Here is a 22,952-nt window from a genome sequence, read left to right on the forward strand (position 1 = left end):
TGGGAGATAATGAAGAAAATAGGGAGGGATGGAGCTGGCGGGCCCTCAGGAGCTGGGGGCCCGTGTTCTTTGAACCCTTTCGCTCAGTTATAGCTACTCCCCTGCACACATGCACTTTCAAATGCCGCCACTCACCCGGAAATAGTTTGGCTCTGTCTTTTCTCACTTGGTAGGCAGCGACACACTTTGCAGCAGGCCTCCGGCTCCCGCAACCAGCCACCCTCCTGGCAGCACACACGAGCCCGACTTGAGAGGGCCTTTTTGGTGGTGGCTCCCCATTTCCGCCTGCCTTCATCACTTTACTCTTTTAGATGTCCGGTGAAGACCTTTGTGTTTGCTCAGGCTTTTAAAATTGCGATCTGATTTACAATCTAGCATAGTGGTTAGTGTGTTGGACTAGGACCGGGAAGACCCCAGTTCGAATCCCCATTCAACCATGAAACTCACTGGGTGATTCTGGGCCAATCATGTATCTCTCAGCCTAACCTGCTTCATGGGGTTATTGTGAGGATAAACATAACCATGTACACCACTCTGAGCTCCTCGGAGGAAAAGCGGGATAGAAAGGTAATAAATAAATAAATTAAAATGTCTTTTTAAGTTGTTTTGTATTGTATTTTGTATCCCCCCCTCTTTTTTGGGTGGTGGTGGTGTCTATTATGATGTGTTGCGTGTTTTTATCTCATGTTTTAATGTTGTGTTGTAAGCTGCCCAGAGAACAATTTGTTATGGGGCAGCTAACAAAGCCTGTTGTTGTTGTTTTTATTATTTCTTGTTGACACAGTCAGACAGGTGTTATTGACTGGTTTGTTTTATCCAGACATCGAGTCCTTCCCAAGGACCTGGGATGATGATGATGATGATGATGATGATGATGATTAGTCCAGGCACGTAGCTGGGGGGGAGTGGGCTCATGTTTGCCCCTCTCCCTGGCCACTTGCACACGTCAGCCATGCCCCCTGTATGTGACATCACATGCAGGGGGTGTAGCCAACACCCAGAAGACTTCACGGGGCCCTCTGGAGCTCATTTCTTAGCCAGCTTTGTTACTAGCTGAGTGTTTTCTTTGTTCTCCCCCTCAGGGGATGGGATGGGGATCACTCCTAAGGATCTCTCCTTAGGACATGGTGCTACTCTGGGAAGAGCACCTGCCTGCTTGCATGAAGAAGGTTCTGAGTTCCCTCCCTGGCAGCATCTCCAAGACAGGGCTGAGAGAGACTCCTGCCTGCAACCTTGGAGAAACTGCTGCCAATCTGGGTAGACAGTGCTGAGCTAGATGAATCAAGGGTCTGACTCAGTAGAAGGCAGCTCCCAATTCTAAAACAGGTGACAGTGGGGGGGGGGAAACATCCAGCTTCCAATGAAGCCAGCTGGGAATGAATCCAGAGGGTAAGGGTGAGGGGGTGCGCTAGGTGGCTCCCAGGAGCTGGGTGGCTTGTGTTCTTTGAACCCGTCCGCCCAATTATAGCTCCACTCCTCCCATTTGCCACTATCGAGCATGTCATACGAATCCACCAGTCTCAGCCTGTTCTGCCTCACTTGTGTGTGAATTTGGCATCTATCACTAAGATTTGAAGCGAAGGACAGATATCTGGTTCTGTAGCACAAGTAGGGTAGAATGGGCTGAGGTTGGTGGGTTCATACAACACACCCAATCCTGGCATATCAGAACTGACACCAGAATTGTGCTCGCTCCTGGGCTGGCAGCTACTCATGCATACTGGATGTCCAGCGTGACATGCAAGGCTTCCCAGCTTTCCACCCAGGGGGATAAAATGGCCAATGAACAGGCGTCGAACCCTTTTCATACATTCAAGGTCAAATGGAGAAATGAAGATGGAACTGTGCACAGTTCCCTTTAATAAGGGAATCAAATCCCTTGCTAACTGGGCAAAGAAGCACCTTTTACCGTGGTGATTCTCTTTATTTAGCAGGGGGAGAGGAACTGGCCCTATACACCCCATCACAGTACCTCCAGTGACTGTTGCTGGGGTCTATCTTGTGTTTCTTTTTAGGATGTGAGCCCTTTGGGGACAGGGAGCCATCTTATTTTTTTATTATTTCTCTGTGTAAACCACCCTGAGCCATTTTTGGAAGGGCGGTATAGAAATCAAATTAATAATAATGATGATGATGATGATGCATTAAAACACCTGGGCAATTCCCATTTTTGTAGCTGTTTTTGATACTCTTTCCTGCCTTCACCTTCATGCATCGCTTCTGAACTTCTGAAAGCAAGTGTCTGGCTGTGCCATGATCAGAGGGATCCCTGCACACCCAGCCCCCCAGGTGGGGAATGGAGCAGATCATCCAGAGCAGGGATTCTCAGTGTTGGGCCCCCAGATGTTCTTGGACTTCAGCTCCCATAATCCCCAGCCCCAATGGCCTTTGGCTGGGGATTATGGGAGTTAAAGTCCAATAACATAACACCCAACGTTGAGAATCCCTGATCCAGAGGAACAAACAGATTGAGAGACATCTTCAACATTGGATGAGACCTCCTGAGACCCTCCCAGTAATGATGGAGCTCTCCCCCACCCCTTGTCCCCAGGATCGCCAAAGCAAAAGCCTGCAAAACTTGGCAAGGCCTATTTAAACACCAGAGCTGCTTATGGAAAGATTGGGGCTGAGCCGCCCTGCCTTGACAGCAAGCTATACAACCCCAGCAGGCTGCTGAGAGATGCTGCTGGAGCAACGTTCCCCTGTTGCGGTATGTGGTTTGTCCAGTTTCTGGTTAGCTCTGTCCATGGTCCTAACCTGCTACTCTGGGAACTGTCCGGGGTCTGAAGCATGGCATTGAAGCTTCACAAGAGTTGGTCTTGTGGTAGCGAGCATATATTTATTCATTCATTCATTCATTCATTCATTTAGAGATTTAATATACTGCCCAATCCACAGACTCAGGGCGGTGTACAAACAAGAACAGCATCTGAGATTTTTAAAAAATGAAAAAATAATGGCAGGAATGATCTTTTTAAAAAAATTAATAGAAAACACACACACACACACATAATTATAATTATAATTATATTATGTAAAATATAATATAAATATAATTTATATTTATATAAAAATATAAAATTAATATATATTTTTTCTTTTTCTATATTCTGTACTCTGTATTCTGAGTACAGAATATAGAAAAAGGGGGAAAAGCAAATATAGTAGATAACATCTCATATATTGTTTTATACATCAAACCGGAAAACAACACTCAATCATACCAACGTCTCCTCCTAACCACCCGTATTCTAATTAAAGCTTTCATCCACCAATCCCAAATGTTCAAATAGAACATCCAACTAAATACCTAGATATCAAAATTAAGCAGTATCCAAATTAAAGCAAATTTGCTCAAGAGTTCATTAGCAAGGAAAATCCAAATCTCAGATGAGGTATCCGACCCTGTGACTAATTGTAAAGCGTTCTCAAATAAAGCTAAATGTAACTTCTGATTTTTTAAAATATATATATATGTTAATCCTAGCCATTGAAGCATATTCCCAAAGTCTAAGATACCACTCCTCTAACGTCTGCACGCTTGCATGCAGAAGGTTCCAGGTTCCCTCCCTGGTGGCATCTCCCAGATAGTGCTGAGAGAGAGACTCCTGCCTGCATCCTTGGAGAAGCTGCTGCCAGTCTGTGAAGACAATACTGAGCCAGATGGACCAATGGTCTGACTCAATATAAGGTAGCTTCCTGTGCTCCTAAGCATCCCTGCTCTTTGCCTGTGAGGAATGGTGCAGCCTGAAGCCAGGATAAGCTACTAGCTGGGCACAAAATACTGAACAAAGTGGACCTTGATTCAGCAATTTAATTCTTAACAAATGGAATCCATTACAACAAAAGTCGGTGTCAGCTCGAAAAAGGATTAGACCAATTCATCAAGGACTGGCCTGCTAATGGCTACTAACCATGTAGTTGACTCTGTGTTTGAAGGCAGTATACTTCTGACTACCAAATACACAGGAAGCTGCCTTCTACTGAGTCAGACCCTTGGTCCATCTAGCTCAGAATTGTCTACACAGACTGGCAGCAGCTTCTCCAAGGTTGCAGGCAGGAGTTTTTTCTTAGCCCTGTCTTGGAGATGCCAAGGAGGGAATTCTTTCTTCCTTCCTTCCTTCCTTTCTTGCATGCAGATGCTCTTCCCAGAGCGGCCCCCTCCCATAAGGGGAGTATCTTACAGCGCTCACACATAGCAAAGCTCTTCTCACGATTCGTGAGAAGAGCTTTTTCCGGGTCTGTGGGAAGAGTGGGCTTAGCCCCCTCTCCCCACAGACGAGCTGCCGCACGTAGCTGGGTGGCCGGATCGACTGCCCACATGGCTGCCGGCTCCGTCACGGAGCAGGTGGGGGCTGTGGTGATTGGGGGGGGCGCGACCCCTGGAAGTTCCAGGATGCTCCACATGAGTGTGAGGGGAGAGACCCCTGCTTGCAGCCTCCCGGTTGGGGGTCTCCTCGTGTGTCGCCGTGTGCAAAAAAAGCAAAAAAATGAGGTTCATGGTGCCACAGAAGAGGTAGCGTGCATTTAATCACATCCTGTTCTAAAGTTTTGAACAGAAGGTTGAATTTTATATTTGTTTTGCCCTCTAGTGGCCAAAAGGCAGTATTCCTTTTCCCCCCTTTTTCTTTTTAAAGCAGGGTCGACTTTCATACTGTATTTATGGACTACTTAAGATTGGGACCCTTCTTGTTCTTTGTTATCCTTCCTGTCTTTCTTCCCGCCTCGGCAGTGTTTAAATGATACTCTCACTGTTAATTTTTTCTCGATTTTTATGAACTGCCGTGTTCTAATATTTTCGGAGCAAGGATTGGGGAAATTAGGGAGAAGCAATCTGTGAGAAGCCTGCTGTGATTTTCTGCTTTCTTAACACCTTGCAAGGAAGCAAAAGCCCATGTATTGCTGTTCCTCCCACCTCCCTCATCCACTCCACTCTCTCTCACCTTCAGACTCCTTGGGAACTGCTGACCCACCTACCCCTCTTCGCCATGCTGCCTGAGAACTTTCTCTTTGGCATATTATGTGTCTGTTTTGCCCGTTCTTGCAAAGAAGCCAGCCGGCTGCTGCTGCTTTGGTTTGTACTGCCTGAAATAAATATCGCATCGAGCTTAACCAAAGCTCTCTTGCTGCCTTAAAGGACTCTGCCCAATCTTTCTTGCCACCTCTCTGTCCTGGAATTCCTTTCTGCCCCCTCCGGCAATTCTTTGGGAGGGGTGGTGGTTAAAAGAGGGCAAAAGGTCTTGGCACGACTAGGGACCTCTGGAACCTCCCCAACACCCACTCAGGTTTCACTAGTCACTGGCATAGCTACATCAACACAGTGGACTCCCAGTGTGAGTATCTTTGCAGTCTCAATCAGCTGTGACTCGATCATCACCCCTCCCCCCACAAATACATCTCTTGATTTTTCTTAAGAGCAAGCAAGTTATCATGCACTCAATCCGAACTGGCTTCGTGACATAATTGAAGCCAGGCAAAGCTAATTCGGAGGGAGGGCAAATTTGCTTGCCTTCAGTGAAGTCACTACATAGCCAGTTCTGATGGCTATGGGATGACTCCCTTGTTCAAAGGATTAACAGCCCTGTGTGGATGATGGGAGTTGTAGCCCCCCAAACAACTGGAGGGGTGATATTGTGCAGCCCTGGCCTGGAGCTTGATGTTGTTGGTTAAGGTCTTCATGGCAGCACACTCCAATTCTCATTTGCCATTTTTGAATGTACAGGTGAATCCCGGTGTCTGCAGGGGTTCCATTCTTTGCTACAACTGCGATGTAACGAGGTGTTGGGTCCTACCGGCCTCGGAAGGAAGGAGCAGTGGGTAGTGTTTCTACAGCTGGGGCCTATTACCTTCATCGGCCCTTTTAAGAAGGCCTATTACCTTCATCGGCCCTATTACCTTCATCTGCCCCTGGCCTCTCTACAAATCCCAGGTTCTTGCCAGTTTGACCCCTCATTGGGAGAGGAGAGCTGGTCTTGTGGTAGCAAACATGCTAAGTAGGGTCTGCCCTGGTTGCATATGAATGGGAGACTTGATGTGTGAGCACTGTAAGATATTCCCCTCAGGGGATGGAGCCACTCTGGGAAGAGCAGAAGGTTCCCAGTTCCCTCCCTGGAAGCATCTCCAAGATAGGGCACAGAGAGATTCCTGCCTGCAACCTTGGAGAAGCCGCTGCCAGTCTGTGAAGACAATACTGAGCTAGATAGACCACTGGTCTGACTCAGTATATGGCAGCTTCCTATGTTCCTATCAGATACTGTTGCCTCATCACAGGCCAGTGGTTCTTTAAATACCCTTTGACAGCCGGGGCAACTCTCGTGAGATTTCAGCCGACTCCGAGACTTTGGGCTGAGATCTCGTGAGAGACCCTCAAGCTCTCGTGAGACTACGCCATTCCCCAGTGCGATCTCACCCATGTGCAGCATGGGCCAGTTCAGGGCATGGCAGTACCAATGCTCCCCCCCCCACGCCCGGGGATCCTCCAGCGCCAGTAGGGCACATCAGGGCCAGGGGTTGTTCAAGGCTATGCCCTGATCCATTCTTTCTTCCACCCCTGCACCTACAGCCCCTCACATGTGGATAACGAAGCTGCAGATACCCATTTAGTCAATGGGACTTGCGGGGGGGGGTTAGGTTCCGGGAGGCCCCAAAGGATGATGGTGGTGACAAAGGGCCCTGAAAACCCACTTTAAAAGGGTCTCCAGGTGTCCACGCATGCCCCCCCCAAGTCTAAAATCTGGCATTTTAATGCGAAATCACGTGGATTTTTTGTTCTTTTTAAACACACAAGCCACAAAATGGCTCCTCTCCTCAAAGGGGTGTTTGGAAAGGACCTTGGAAGTCATTTCTGGCCACTCTGAACCCACAAATATGTGGAATTAACCCATTGTAAACCTCTCCCCCTCCAACATATGCCAAGGTCGGGTATCAATTACCGGACCACAGATACACGAAACTGAAGGTGTTGGCTCCACAAATGCGGATTTGCGCATGTCCGTGCAGGCAGGAAGTTTGCCTGTCTGTTTTTCGGGGGAGGCCCCTGTACCTTGAGCTGATGGCGATTTACCAGTCCAGACAGCAGCTGTTATTCTCTGCCTAATAAAGACGACAAGATAAGGGTGGCTGTTTCACACCACCATGAGACTGATCAGAAGCAGGGGCAGCCCTTTCATGAGGCGAGGGGAGGCAGCTGCCTCAGGTGGCAGATTATTGAGATGCCAGCAGGGTGGCAACATGCTGCTGGCAACCTTCTCTCCTCCCTGTCCCCCCCACCATGCCACATTTGAAGCTTGCAGGGGCTGGTTTTGAAAGTTGACTGGTCCTCGCCACGGGCACAGCATAAGGAAGGCAGCATTTGGTGCCTCACTCCGAACACCCCGGCACAGGAGGTAAGGTTGCCAACTTATCATGAAAAACAGACTGATCTGCTCTTGTGTCATTGAATAGCTGCTCGATCTACAGAAACAAACAAAACTTTGCACAGAGATAAGATAAGCCTGCCAATGTCCATGGGTCTGCTGCTGCTAAAGGCAGGGGAGAAGAAGCCCATAAAAAAGGGCTAGCAACTCTGCGAAAGGCTTGTGGCTTTTCAGGTTTGGTTCTGGAGAAATCAGCGAAAGAGGTTAGGATTGCTTGGGAGTGGTTTGGACACAGCAGCTTTCGATTTCTTTCTCCTGAATCTCAGACATGCAATTCAGTGTGCCCAGGGGACTGCAGCACCGGAAGTGAGGCACAGAATGCTGCCTTGTACCAAACCAGCCCTTGCACGCTTTGAAAGTGATTTAAGAAGCCTCCTCTCCTCTCCTCTCCTCTCCTCGGGCTTCTTGCAAGCTTAGCAAGCAGGGGCCGAGCTATAATTGGGCGGACATGTTCAAAGAACATGAGCTGCCCAGCTCTTGCCTTCCCTTCTCTCCCAAACTCCCACTGGTCAGCGGCTCACTTCTGCCCCTGGCTGTTCACTTGCAGCTTGCCACTGCCTGCCCCGCCCCACCACCACTCTGCATGCAGCCAACTCCTGGGTGGTGAACATAAAAACAGCCCTGTTGGATCAGGCCCGAGGCCTATCTAGTCCAGCATCCTGTTTCCCACCAGATTCCAGGGATGTGCAAATAGGTTTGATTTGACAGTTCGGGCTCAAGCCAAAGCACCCCTGGTTCAGCTCAACCCTGGACCAAACCCACCCACCCCGGCCAGCCATTCACAAGTTGTTGTTTTTTTTTTAAATGTAGTACTGACCCCCTCCAGGCGGCTTCCCAAGGCCGTGGGAGGGGGGATCGCGGAGGCTCCCCCTCACCACCACCCCCAGCTTCCATTCTTCCATTCTAAGCCTTTCCCATCTCAGCGGCCATTTGGGAGGTTGCTGCACATGTGCAATGGGCCACAGGCCATGCAGAGGCCAGCAAGTTAACCCAAGACTGGACAGCCACCAGGCTAGTCGCCATGGCTAGTCCTCCACGAATTTGTCAGATCGGTCCCAAGGAGCTCCTCCAGTGGTGGTGGTAGGCATCTTGACACCCGTCATGGCCTGGCCTGGCCTCGTGACAGGGCCGTCCTCGGTGCAAACACAGGCGAGTCTGGAGACAGACCTTCCGGGCGAGCCTCTTACGCGAACAAGAACCAAGCCAACAAAAAAAGGTCGATAGAAAACCCCACGTTTATTGATGGGTCCAATTCTGCTCCATGCGTGGATGAGACACGGAGATGCGGATGGCACACAGTGAGAAGAAGCGGTGGGCGGCACCCCCGGGGGGGGGGAGTGAAGAGGGGGGGATCCCAAAGCACCCCTCCCTTTCTCATTCTCCCCAGGCGGGCCCTGCTCTGGGCTCCACGGGTGACCAAACCCCACACGCCCCCTTCCCACGCAGGGCCTGGCTTCCGGCACAGGAGCAGGGAGGCTCTTCGGGGAGCCCCAGTCCCTCTTGGGGCTGTGATGGCCGTTGGGCTTCACAGCGCAGTGGGGGGCACGGAAAGCAAAGCAGCAGCAGCAGTAGCAGCAATGTGGGGGGCGGGTTTACGATGCCCCACGCGGGGGCACGCCAGGAGATCTTTTTCGGAGGGTGGCGGCAGGCGGCATTTATTGCAGTGTTAAGGGACCTTTTTTTTTTTTTTTCTGGGGTGGAGTACAGGAACCAGCCCCCCGGCGGTGTGGGTGCCAGCGGCGACTGACAGGCCGACGGGCCGCGCTGCCACATGGCCTGTGTAGTGCCCCAACCCCGCCCAGGTGCCTGCCCCCATCATGCAATGGAAGCGCGAGAGCTAACTGGTTATAAAATTGCCCCTCCCTTGTCGAGGATAGAACGGAGAGCCCCTCCCCCTCCCGGGCAGTCGGTGCCAAGGTGCCAAGGTCTCAGGAGAAATGTCCTGGGCGCAGTTCATCCCCCTGCCAGTTGGGAGCAGCACATCTCGGCAAGGGCACCTACGCGCTGCCGGCTGGAGCTGGAAAAGAGAAATAGGGGTGGTGGGGTGGGGAGGAGAGAGACACGAGGGTGGCAGGGGTAAGGCGGATGGATCCCAGCGTTCAGGAGCCCTGGCAAACAACGTCTCCCCGCAGGCTTCCCAGCTGCTCCAGGAATAGGACTCTTGGTTGCCATGGCATCACCATAGAGTCCTCGGCCTCCCCTGCAACGTCAGCGAACTCCATGGAAACGGAAGGTGGGCGGAAGGTTCTCTCAGGTGCGGGAGCTGCAACCACCCGCTCACACCCTCCCCGTGGCCTCGGCGGCAAGAGGAGATGGCGGAGGGCAGGCAGACACGCGTGTCAGGGTGTGCACACGCGGGCCCTGTTCAACGGGAAGGCCTGCGGTGCCCTTGCAAAACACTCGTGCTGGATCAACGTTGGCCATTAAGACTGTGGGCTGCTTCTAGGCAGGGATAAAGCTGAGGCCAATGCAGAATTCCCAGTTGTGTGTGTGCGACCACTCTCTCTTACACACACACACACACACACACACACACACACACACACACACACACCATTCTTGGGGAATTTGTTGTGTTTGGACTACAACACCCATCACCCCCAGCCACAATGTCCAAAGGCTGGAGATAATAGTTGTCGGCCAAACACAAGTTGCCCAGGACTCACAAAACACACACCAGTCTTGGGTTAACTTGCTGGTTTTGGACTACAACTCCCATCATTCATTCATTATTTATTTATTTATTCGATTTCTATACTGCCCTTCCAAATATGGCTCAGGGTGGTTGACACAGAGAAATAACAAATAAATAAGATGGAACCCTGTCCCCAAAAGGCTCAAAATCTCATCCATGGCCATGATGGCCAAAGGCTAGAGATGATGGGAATTCTAGTTACCCAAGGTGCTCGTTCTCTCTCTCTCTCTCTCTCTCTCTCTCTCTCTCTCTCTCTCTCTCTCTCTCTCTCTCTCTCTCTCTCACACACACACACACACACACACACACACACACACTCTTGCCCCCCCCTTGCCCCGAAGCACCCTCCCTTCCCTTCCCATCCACGTCACTTACTGGGGGTCTTGCCTGCTGCCCTGGGGTCCGACAGGCTGTAGAGGGAAAGACACAGAAAAGGAACCAAGTGAATCGGAGCCACACACACACACAAAAAGGAGACACTACATCTGAGGGTGAGAAGTGGTGGTGAGGAAGAAAGACCAAGGGAAATAGAGACAGGAAGCACTTACTCGGGGTCAGATTTTTTGCACCTGAATTTTTTACCTGCAAAAGAAAGAAAGAAGAGGATGAGCGGAAGAAGAGTGTGGGCATGTGGTGGGTGGACAGAGGGCGGGGGAGATGAAGGGGCATGAAGGGCCAGGATGCAGAGGGCACGTGCTGGGGGGAGACCGTTGGTGGAGCATATTCTCACAGACATAAACATCTCCTAACGCTGCTTAATAGCCCCTTTGGGTGCTCTCGTTCCAGGACAGCGGAGACTGAGGTGGCTGGAGGCTGAGGAAGTGTCTGAGGAAGTCCCAGAAGCCGCTTGATCATGAGGCAGTGGGTTTTGGGTGCTGTTCATTCAGAGCAGCAGGGTCTGACCCTCGGCTGTTCTGCAGGCAAAAAGATTATGGTCACCACCAGCAGCAACAGCCAAAGATATTGTGGCCACCAAGGCAAGGTGTCAAATGTTGCCTTGCCCTGTGCCCTGAAAGCCAGCCCCTTTCAAAACTGACCTGTGTCCACTTTGAAAGTGGCGTACAGGGTGGGGTGGGGAGGGGAGGGAAGGGGGCCAGCAGCCTCCTCTTCTCTCCTTGTGCTTCTTGCAAACTTTGCAAGGTGTGTGTGGGGAGCAGTTTTCCCTCTAACAGGGATTCCCAGATGTTGTTGACTACAACTCCCAGAATCCCCAGCTGCAATGGCTTTTGCTTGGGGATTCTGGGAGTTGTAGTCAACAACATCTGAGCATCCCTGTTAGAGGGAATTGGTCCCCAAAAGCTGCTCTTAAGGTGGCGGCAGTGGGCATCCTGCCACCCTGCAGGCACTCCAGTAATCTGCCACCTGAGGTGACTGCCTCCCCTCGCCTCATGAAAGGGCCGCCCTGGTCCCCAGCTATTGGTAGCTGTTGGGAGAAGCACAGTCACCATGGAACTGGTGGCAGTGAAACAAGGAAAGAAGGAAGGCAGCCTGAAGGGGGAAAATTCACATCCTCTTCGCCCCCTCTCTTTACAAAGGACTTTTAGCTTCTTTCCCCCCAAAGGAAGTGCAGCTCCTTGTGATTTTCAGTGAATTTTTTAAAATTAACTAAGCAGAGATTCTCTGGATGTTGCTGACTCCTTTGGCCCATGCCAGTTTCTGGGTCTGTGTGGTGCAGCTGCAGAATCCACACAGACCTTCTCTGTTTGGGGTCCAAAGGGAAGGGAAGGAATGGGACCTGGGGAGGGATCCAGATGAGGAGGCTGGTGTAGGAGCCAAGCGGGACATGGCAGAAGCATACGTCAAGAAAGTGACTCACTCAGCGCTATCAAGATGCCCAGCACAAACATGACGATGGCCAAGACCAGCCCCACCATGCGCAGCGTGTCGTAGTCTGGAGGGGAAATGGGGGTCAGAAGGTGAGATGCTCATGGCTGGCCCGGCAGCCATATTGGACCCTTTACCCACTCCGCCCGGAGAGCCTCCCCTCCCGGCAACACCCTGCAAGACCTCCCTCCTCCCAGTGTGCGGTGAAAAATATCCCACTCCCAACAATTCCACCACATTTCAGTAGCATCACTCACCATAGGTGAATGGGTCCATGTGGCTGTTGGTATCTGGGGAGAGAGCAGGGAGAGAGAAGAGGGCGATCAAGCAAGCAGAATGAGAATTGCACTGAACTGGCTGGTTGATTAGTCCGTTGGGTAAGGTGATGTTCAACAGGTTTAGCTATGGAAGCATAATGCATAGTTCCAATAAACCAGTGTTGTATTGCTCTCTGGTGAGTAGGCTCCCTAGCCTTCCTCGTTCTCCATTTAGACGGCGTAACCCTGAGAAAAGTATACTGAGTCAGACAGACTCTAAGGCTATTCACACATCATGGTGGGTGGGGGGGGGGGCAGGGTAGAACCTACCTCCCCGCCACTGATGATTGTGGATTCCCCTCCTTGGCGCAGAGCAGTGTGGATCCTTGGAGGCCGGGACTCATTGTTCCAGCCTCCAGGAATCCCACAATGCATTGTGTGATGAGTGTGATGCATTGGAGATACCTGCATGCATATTGGGCGATACCCCCATATGCAGCCCAAGCATACACATGATCTGGGGTAAAGGGCACACTCACACCCTCTAGCCCAGGTTAAAGCCTCGGTACAAAACCCGGGTTTGGGATTAAGGCAGTGCCAGGATTGGGTTCGATCCTGGCAGTGCACATGAGCACCCCTACCCAGATAGGGCTTCCCTAACCTAAGTAGGGCTGTTCATGTGCATAGCCTTTCTTGGTCCATCTAGCTCAGTATTTTCTACACTGACTGGCAGAGACTCTCCAAGGTTTCAGGCAGGAGTCTCTCCCAGCCCTGTCTGGACTGGAGATGCTGTCAGGGATTGAACCTGGGACCTTCTGCAGGCAAAGCAGATGATCTTCCACTGGGCTATGGATAAGCTATGGATCCCTTCATAAAGGGAATATCTTACAGCACTCACATCAGTCATATGTAGTCATCCAAATGCAAAAGAGGACAATGTGGGAAATAACGGCACAGTGGGGAAACAACTTGCCTAGCGAGCAAGAGGTTGCCGGTTTGAATCCCTGCTGATACGTTTCCCAGACTATGAGGAACACCTATATTGAGCAGCAGCGATACAGGAAGATGCTGAAAGGCATCATCTCATACTGCGTGGGAGGAGGCAATGGTCAACCCCTCCTGTATTCTACCAAAGACAACCACAGGGCTCTGTGGGCGCCTTGAGTCAACACCGACTCGATGGCGCAACTTTACCTTTTACCACAAGAAGCATGAAGTGTACCAGTGAAGTGTACCGGTGCAACTAATGGCGCCCACAGGGTCCTGTGGTTTCCTTTGGTAGAATACAGGAGAGGTTGACCATTGCCTCCTCCCACGCAGTCTGAGATGATGCCTTTCAGCATCTTCCAATATCGCTGCTGCCCAATATAGTACCAGTGGGGAGTAGAACCGGCAACCTTCTGCTTGTTAGTCAAGCATTTCCCCGCTGCGCCACTTAAGGTGACATTTCTACTACTACTGCTACTACGAATATTTATATACTACTCTTCAACAAAATTCTCAAAGCGGTTTACATAGAAAAAATAAGCAATAAATAAATAAGATGGTCCCCTGTCCACAAAGGGCTCACAATCTAAAAAAGAAACATAAGATAGACACCAGCAACAGCCACTGGAGGGATGCTGTGCTGGGGTTGGATAGGGCCAGTTGCTCTCCTCCTCCTAAATATAAGAGAATCACCACTCAAAAAGGTGTCTCTTTGCTCAGTTAGCAGGGGTTCTTTGGGCATTATATTCTCATATTCATGCCAGATGCTAACCAGGTTCACACATTATGTTCAACGCCCATACAATATGGGTGCCGTGTACGCAGGTACAGATCTGGACTCGGGTGCAGTTATCCACCTGTTCTGCCAAATGCAGACCCATCAGTACAGGAAGCTACCTTATACGGAGTCAGACCATTGGTCCAACCAGCTCAGTATTGTCTACACCTGCCAACCAAGGCTCCTCCAGAATTTGCTGAACTACAACTCCCATCATTCCCAGCTGCAATTTATCATGGCTACGGTTGATGAGAGTTGTAGTTCAGCAACATCTGGAGGAACCCTGGTTGGGAACCACTGGTCTCCACAGACGGGCAGTACTCAGGTTCACTTTTAAATGAAGACAAATACAGTCATCCACACAAACATGCAGATGTGTACAGACATCTGGATACAGGTAAAACATCATGCCTGAATATGGCCGCTGTCTCCTTGCTATGGCTGAAATTATACTGGGCTGAGAGAGGGGATTAACCCTCCCTCGGATTAAGGACCCCCCCTTTCCCCCCAATTTGTTTGTTTGAAACAAACAAATTTGAAATTTGTTTTTGCTCACCTAAGACCCTTGCTAACTGGGCAAAGAGGCACCTTTTACCGTGGTGATTCTCTTTATTTAGCAGGGGGAGAGTAACTGGCCCTATCCACCCCCAGCACAGTACCTCCAGTGACTGTTGCTGGTGTCTCTCTTATGTTTCTTTTTAGAATGTGAGCCTTTTGGGGACAGGGATCCAGCTAATTTGTTTGTTATTTCTCTGTGTAAACCGCCCTGAGCCATTTTTGGAGAGCCATTTTTGGAAGGGCGGTATTATTATTATTATTATTATTATTATTATTATTAATGCCTGACTTGCAGACTGCCTCCCCGCTCCCTCCCCCTCTCTAGATGGCCCCCACCGGCAAACACTGCCTATGCTCCCACTAAAGAACGGACCCCAGCCTCACTCTAGTATTTGGGGCAGTGCCTAGTCTGTACTGTCCCTGCCCCCTAATACAATAACGCCCCCCTCCAAATAATGATCGTCGCCCCCCCCTTCCCATCTGCTTGCAGCATATAGAGAGGGAGGGAGAGGCCTCCCAAATGCTTGATGCAAGATCGAGGGAGGTTGCTGCAGCAGCAGCAGCAGCAGCAGCGCAGGGACTGAATAATGCGGATGAATAATGCAAACTCCAATGCAGGGGATGGGGAGTTGCCATGGAGACAGGACACTGCATAGCCGGGTGCAGTGTCTTAATCCGCTGCCAGGGCTATGAGGGGGCAGCTGAGGAGACAGGAAGGATGCTCAGCAAATCAGGGGGCTGGCTTCTGGCCCAGCATCTGCAGGAGGCTTTCCAGGGCCCCCGGTCCTGTGCTGCACAACTGAATGGCCCTGGGTACCACACACACACACACACACACACACACACACACACACACACACACACACCATATTAACCCCCTCACTGCCGACAGCTGACCTGTGGCTCAACCCCCCCCCCAACTTCTATATCAACGGCCCACCATCCACTCTGCACCCAAGCAGGCCCCTCAATTCCCTCTCCATCTTCCCCTTATCAGAGTCCCTGGTCTCTCCAAGAATTAGCGGCCCAGACATTGGCTTGGCGCGGCGGAGTGAGTGCAGCAGTCCCCTCCTGAGTCAGCAAGTTGCTCAGAAGGTTCTGGAAGGAAGCCAAGGAAACACCCTGCAGACAGCCAGGGAGCCAGGGACCCGGGCAGCTGCAGAGATCGAGCGAGCGATAAAGGGAGTGGCGTTTCCCAGAGCTGGCTATGAAAGCCGAGGAGTGCTTTCCTTCCCGTCACGGTCTGGCCAACCGAGGCAGAGCGGTGGGATTCTGGTGGAGAATTCCGTCTCCAAGACCTCTCAAGGGGCTGCCCTGGGCTCCTTGGGCAAAGGCGGTTTCCGGAACGTCAGAATCCATAAATGCGATGAAAGAGGGGAAGGTGGCATTCTGCAGATGCCTGGAAATTTCCCGGGCTTCTGACCCTGCTCAGAAAAACAGGATCTGAGCCTCGGTTGGCAGATGGGGGAGCGATGGCTCCAGGCCAGCCCCTCAGAAGTCCTTGAAGGGAAGAGTGTTTTGCGGTTGGCACATGGACTGGGCAGATGCCCAAAGAGATACAAAGGCTGTGTGTCTGAAGACCGCAATTCTGAGAGGATAGTCCACCTCTGACATGCGAGGCTTGAGTAATGCAGTTACCACAGGCGAGGCTTAATTTGAGCTAGGCCACACTAGGGATTGGCCACAGAACCCATTTGAGGGTCAGGGTTTGGCCCTCAAGCAAAGAATCTAAGAAAAGAAGAGGGTCTCTGAACATGTACGGAGCTCCTTTCCCTCATCAATGACCAATCAATGACGGTTGGGTCAGGCCCTCCCCAGGAGTACTGAAAAACCAGTGTGCCCCGAGAGGAAGGCAAGAAAGAGAAGCACGCTCTTGTCCTCGGCTCCTGAAAAGACCAACAGCCTGAGACAACAATGCTTTTCATCTGATGCAATTTTGTTGTTCTTTAATACTGTAAACCACTTTGGGTGCCTTTGTCAAGGCAGAAAGGCGGTATAAAAATGCAACAAACAAACAAATATAATCACATTTAGCTCTCGCCCACCCCTCTAGGCTGAGGGTGCAGAGCTTCCAGGCCAAAAGGTATGACTTTGGACACTTCTGCACGACAAATGTAAGCCACTTTAAAACAACATGGTTTCCCCTCCCAAGAATTGTGGGAAACATCATTTGGTGAAGATGCTGAGAATTCCATCAGAGGGCCCTTATGGCTTCAGACGGAGCTACAGTTCTAGGACTCATTGGTTGGCCATTACAAGTAAAGTAAAGTAACATGTGCTGTCGAATTGGTGTCGACTCCGGGAGCCCACAGAACCCTGTGGTTGTCTTTGGTAGAATACAGGAGGGATTTGCCATTGCCTCCTCCGGTGCAGTATGAGATGATGCCTTTCAACATCTTCCTATATCGCTGCTGCCCAATATAGGTGTTTCCCATAGTTTGGGAAACATAGTCTGGGAAACTATGTTTCCCATAGTCCCGCGGGGATTTGAACCAGCAACCTCTGGCTTGCTAATCAACTCATTTCCCCACTGTGCCATTAGGTGGCTTGCCATGACAATTAGGTAGGCTTAAAATGGCTTAAATTTGTAGCCCTTATTTTAGCCTGGCTCTTTCTCTTTAAAAATCATGCACTAGCCACAGTTATATCCTGTGAACAGAATTGGCTTTGCACTGTTACTGGAGTCAAATTATTGCTGAAAGAAACATATGGGATGGTGTTGTTCTCAAGCACATTTTTTGAGTTTGAATTTGCTTGCGAAAACTCTTCTGTTTAATTTTTAAACATGGAAACATTAGAGATACTTTTGGATTTGGGTTTGTAAGGTGCAAAAATGATTGAATTTAGCAAACTGATGTGTAAGATTATTGCCTTAAAACTCAGTTAAATAAGTTGATATGTCGGCAATGCAAGGCACATATTAACTCAAAACTCTCAACAAAAAGACCTTTTATTGTGCAAATAAAAACTAAAAGTTGGTAAACATAAAAACATAAGACGTTTCGGTGTGACACACCATCCTCAGTTAAGTTGTACAAATGAGCACAGTTATTAGTTGAAAATTGAAGTGGTTTTAAAATATCCCTCACATCTGAATGTCAAAATCAAAATTCAGAAATCATGATTACATGAAGAAGAACTCAAAGTTGAACCCTGAAATGTCAATGGATTCCCCACTTGTTTGAAATTTCATTTCTTGCAGCTCAAAGTCAAAGTTGCTCACAAGTTCACTGGATGGCATTGAGCAACTCACTACTATCCGTCTTGACTATTCTAACTCTGAAATGGAAATAAAAATGACAAATGGCTTTCATGGTTGTTGTGAGTTGTTCCTGGATATATTCCAGAAATGGATATGAAATCTTTCGGCAGACTAGTCTCTACTGGCATATGATACAAACTTCCAGCTGACACACAGAAATCTACAGAAGCCAGAATGAAGAGTTGTTTCACACAAAAACTTGCACACTTCTGTGGAATTGGCCCAGGAAATGCCTCTGTTTGTCAATAACAGCAAACCAAACAGGCTCACCCAAGCGACTCCCCACAGAACATAAACTGCAATCATGTCTCATGAATATGCAAACCTCGGGCATCACACATAGGCGACACTTCCTAGGCTTCTCTGATGGCAAAAATAGCAGCATGGATGCCAGAGACTGAGAAAAGGCCTCTGTTGCTGTCATAAGGCAGGCCCTCATGATCAGTTAGCATAGATTAGCTACACTTACAGCATCCTTTCATCACTCCTTGGACCACAAAATCAAGGAGGCTGAAAATAGTAGCTGATATCCAGACTTATTCTTTCAATAGCACTCTTCAGGAGTTACTCTCAGTGGCAGCTCAAGGCTTCTGTGTGCACTTAAGGCAGGTTGCCAAATATCACCCCCCCCTTGTGTGCACTTTCCTCCCCCCGCTTTTCAAAAGCAGCAGACAGAAGAGCATTTTGCCACCTCATTGGTGCCTCAATAATCTGCTGCCTGAGGCTACTGCCTCGCCTCGCCTCGCCTCATGGAAGGGCCGCCCCAGGTTACTCTATAGCAAGGCCACACAGTTTTGGTGCTCTAGCTGTTGTTGGACTACAACTCCTATCATCCTTGGCTACGGGCTACTGCAGCTGGGGATGATGGAAACTAATATAGTCCAGCGACAGCTGAAGGGTTGAAATGGTGCAGCCCTGCTGTAAAGTATGACTAAATTTCAACAGGACTTCCTCTAATACATTTAATTGGGATGGCAGCCAGTAAAAGAATCACACACACACACACACACACACCCCACTTTCTATCATATTTGTCCACTAACAATTCTAATACACATTAGGAAGAACATTGCAAACTGAACCTGAAAGAAGGTGTGATTCCACTTTAATTAATCTGGATTTCTTTCTTTCTTTTTTGAAAAAAAGTGGTTCTGTAAACATCCCAGAAGAGGGCATTCATGTTCATGTACATGTTCATATCACACCCATCTTCGCATTCCCAAGGGATTAATATTGTGTCTGTTCCCCCAGCCATTACACGTGTGCACACCTATGTCCTCGTTGAGTAGCTTTCACTCCCTGTGGGTGGGGGGAAACCCCTCTTCCAGTAGATGGGGGAAGTGCAGTCTTGCAGGAGCCTTACAAAAATGTACACAGCTCTTAATGGACAAAGCTCACATTCGTACATTCAGGGATAGGATGTGTGCTTGTCCCAGACTGCCTGGTCTCCAATCAACCCGGCTGTTTTTAGGTGCATGTTTCAAACCACTTAGAAGTTTCAAACCATCTAAAAAGGAGAAGCAGAGGTCGAATGCCAGCAAACACTTGTATCATACAAGCCTCTTGTCAGGAAGCTGTGATCGGCCCCCTGTTGAGCGTAAACTCAGTGGCAAACAGATTTGCCAATGCTTATTGTGCGAAATCACCCCGAGAAGCTGATTGTCAGGCAGCTCTCTCTCTCTTTCTCTCTTTCTCCCCCTCTCTCTCTCGTAAAGTGTGCCATCGAGTTCGGTGTTGACTCCTGTGACCACACAGCCTTGTGGCTGTCTTTGATAGGAGGGGTTTACCATTGCCATCTCCCGTGCAGTATGAGATTATGCCTTTCAGCATCTTCCTATATTGCTGCTGCCTGATATAGATGTTTCTCATAATCTGGGAAACATACCAGCGAGGATTCGAACCGGCAACCTCTGGCTTGCTAGTCAAGTCATTTTCCCGCTGCGCCATTAGGTGGCTTGGTCTTGCAGTAGTGAGCATGAATTGTCTCCGTTGCTAAGCAGGGTCCACCCTGGATCGCATTGGAATGGGAGACAACATGTATAAGCACTGTAAGATATTCCCCTTTGGGGAGGGGGCCACTCTGGGAAGAGCATCTGCATGCAGAAGGTTCTGGTTTCCCTGCCTGGCATCTCCAAGAGAGGACTGAGAGAGACTCCTGCCTGCAACCTAGGAGAAGCTGCTACCTGTCTGGGTAGACAGTACTGAGCTAGATGGACCAATGGTCTGACTCAGTATATGGCAGCTTAACTGGGAAGAGAGCTGGTCTTGTGGTAGCAGCAAGCATGAAAATGTCCCCTTTGCTAAGTAGCATTTGCCCCGGTTTGCATTTGGATGGGAGACTACATGTGTGCTGAGCACTGTAAGATATTCCTCTTAGGGGCGGGGGCTGCTCTGGGAAGAACAATGGCAGGTTTGCATGCAGAAGCTTCCAAGTTCCCTCCCTGGCATCTCCAGAAAGGGAGACTCCTGCCTGCAACCTTGGAGAAGCCCCTGCCAGTCTGTGAAGACAAAACTGAGCAGGTTGGACCAATGCTCTGACTCGATAGAAGGCAGCTTCTTATGTGCCTATGTAAATCAGCGTACGTAGCTAGGAGTGACCTCTCTTGACTCCCTCCACTTCCCCAACTGCGTGCAGGAGAGCACATTGCATTGACCTGGATAGGAGCAGGGCTGTTCCCTCATGGGGAGGAAAGGGAGGGCTACGGACCACAGCACGCACGCACGCACCACACAAAAGCACATTATGCGCCTGCCTTCCAGCAGAGACACACACCTTGACCAGCTCCCGGACAGAGCAGTGGCCGATCAGAAAGCCCCTGCTCATTCATCGGCATGCCTGGACAGAGCTTTACAATTCCGCCGTGTATAAAAGTCACATATACAGCAGGGGACGTGAGCACACGTGTGTCCGTGCACACCCCTAGGAACGTAGGAAGCTGCCTTGCCCGGAATCAGATTTTGAGGCTGTTCTCCTGCACAGCCAAAACGGAGCTAATGAAGCCACGCCTGGTCTTGACCACACGTGAGAACTGCCCGGATCGTGCTCGATGCCAGCGGCGCCTCGGCAGCAAACCCACCGAGCCGGCCACCCTCTTAAACGGGATTAAGAGAGCAAGCGCTTTCTTAACCCCTTTGGCTGATCATCTGCCAGCCCCATCTGCTTGCAGCCGGGGCTGGGAGACAGTGTTCCCTCTAACAGAGCTTCCCAGATGTTGTGGAGTGCAACTCCCATAATCCCCAAGCAAAAGCTATTGCAGCTGGGGATTCTGGGAGTGGTAGTCAACGACATCTGGGAATCCCTGTGAGAAGCAACACTGCTGGGAGAGTGTGGGGCTCCTCAGGAGGCTTCCCATAATGCACAGCACACTTAAAGTCAAGTCAAATGTGCCGTCAAGTCAGTGTTGACTCCTGGCGACCACAGAGCCCTGTGGTTTTCCTTTGGTAGAATACAGGAAGGGTTGACCATTGCCTCCTCCCGCGCAGTCTGAGAGGATGCCTTTCAGCACCTTCCTATATTGCTGCTGCCCAATATAGCACCAGCGGGGATTCGAACCGGCAACCTTCTGCTTGCGAGTCAAGCATTTCCCCGTTTGCATGGTACATTAAGTGAGTTCTGTGATCCTCCTGGACACTAAACCTCCCGGCTGCGGATAGTAGTCGGCGAATGTCTGGGCAAGTGATCCGCTCGCCCAGTAAGAAGTCCAGGATCATCTGCAGGAGAGGTAAACATTTTGAGGTTTTGCAGCGTGGAGCCCTTTCTACGTGATCGTGAGAAAGGGCTCCATGGGTCCATCTGGCTCAGTCTGATCTACACGCTATCAGTGCCTCCCCACCCAAGGTTTCAGGCAGGAGTTTTGCCCAGACCTAGCTAGAGATGCTGCCGTGTATTCAGCCTGAGACTTTTCATGTGCAAGCAGGTTTTCTACCCCTGAGATACAGCCCCATCCCCTATGGGGAACATCTTATAACATCTTTAATAGTTTGATGGTTTGTAATAGTTTTAATGTGGTTTTACATTATTGTAATGTTTTAACCTTTTTATTTGTTGTTTTTATTGTATTGTTGTAAACCGCCCAGAGACCTGCGTTTTGGACGGTATACAAAACATTTTAAATAAAAATAAAATTTAAAAAGTATAGCACTCACATGTAGTCACCCATCCAAATGCAAACCAGGGCACACCCTGCTTAGCAAAGGGGGCAATTCATGCACACTACTTTAAGGCCAGCTCTGCTCCCCGTTGGCCTGTGAATCGGCCTCCCACTCTTCACAAATGATGTCCCACCTACACAGCCTGAGGAGTACCCTACCAGTGCTCCTTCTAACAAGGATTCCCTGATGTTGTTGACTACAACTCCCAGAATCCCCAAACAAAAGCCATTGCAGCTGGGGCTTCTGGGAGTTGTAGTCAACAACATCTGGGAATCCCTGTTAGAAGGAACACTGCACCCCACGGATGAACTTGCAGGTTCACTGGTTACTACCTACTTCTTGTACAGTCTCGCAACCCAGCATACACCTTGCCATGGCCAAATCTCACCCCACCTTTGGCACTGAAAGTCTACACAGAGGTACCTGCCATGTACCATCCTAGAACAGTTCCCCATGATATCTAGGGAAATGCCAGGAGGAAACCATCCACTATTGCCATTCCCCCTGCAAATACCGAGGACAAACTAAACTTCACAACCAATCACATTCACAAGCAGAGAGGCTCAGATTTCATTCTTTCACAGACACCCACTCAATACACACCCAGGAGAAGAATGTCATTCACGTACACACACACACAAATAACAGATGGCATAATCATACCATATGCGCAGAACTTGAAACTTCACACACACACAACACAGCATCCATACACACCCAGGACAACCTCCTTTCCTTGTCCCTACTTCTTTTTCTCACGCACACACATAATTGAGGAAGCACATCTAGTTTTTAACCACACAGCAACCCAGACAGAATCTTGCAGCCATTTTTAAAGCAGAGGGATGCTGCAAAAAAAAAAAAAAAAAAGGTGGGTGGATGGAATTAGGGAGGATGGGATGGCAACGGAGCCTGTGGCTCAGACATCACACCGAACCATGGTTTGTGCTAGCCATCATGCTGAGCCATGGGTCTGAGTTTCCAAATGTACAGGCAAGTCATGGATTAGAGCTGATTTCCTGCT

The 22,952-nt window shown here is 49.8% G+C and overlaps 2 protein-coding genes across 2 annotated transcripts in view; both read right to left on the reverse strand.

Annotated features, from left to right (window-relative positions):
- LOC128332824 (FXYD domain-containing ion transport regulator 5-like) overlaps positions 1–4,990 on the reverse strand; it is a 28,135-nt gene extending 23,145 nt beyond the window's left edge. Inside the window, exon 1 of the mRNA XM_053267584.1 lies at positions 4,978–4,990. Coding sequence (XP_053123559.1) covers positions 4,978–4,990 — 13 coding nt within the window. The remainder of the gene's footprint in view (positions 1–4,977) is intronic.
- A 3,641-nt stretch (positions 4,991–8,631) lies between these two features.
- The window catches only part of LOC128332825 (uncharacterized), a 58,523-nt gene continuing 44,202 nt past the window's right edge, over positions 8,632–22,952 (reverse strand). The window contains exons 8-12 of the mRNA XM_053267585.1: positions 12,192–12,224; positions 11,927–12,001; positions 10,659–10,692; positions 10,486–10,520; positions 8,632–9,432 (exon numbers count right to left, since the gene is read on the reverse strand). Of these exons, the coding sequence (XP_053123560.1) occupies positions 9,413–9,432; positions 10,486–10,520; positions 10,659–10,692; positions 11,927–12,001; positions 12,192–12,224 (197 nt within the window). The 3' untranslated portion in view covers positions 8,632–9,412. The remainder of the gene's footprint in view (positions 9,433–10,485; positions 10,521–10,658; positions 10,693–11,926; positions 12,002–12,191; positions 12,225–22,952) is intronic.

Source organism: Hemicordylus capensis, chromosome 7, assembly GCF_027244095.1.
Source record: "Hemicordylus capensis ecotype Gifberg chromosome 7, rHemCap1.1.pri, whole genome shotgun sequence".
Taxonomy (NCBI): domain Eukaryota; kingdom Metazoa; phylum Chordata; class Lepidosauria; order Squamata; family Cordylidae; genus Hemicordylus; species Hemicordylus capensis.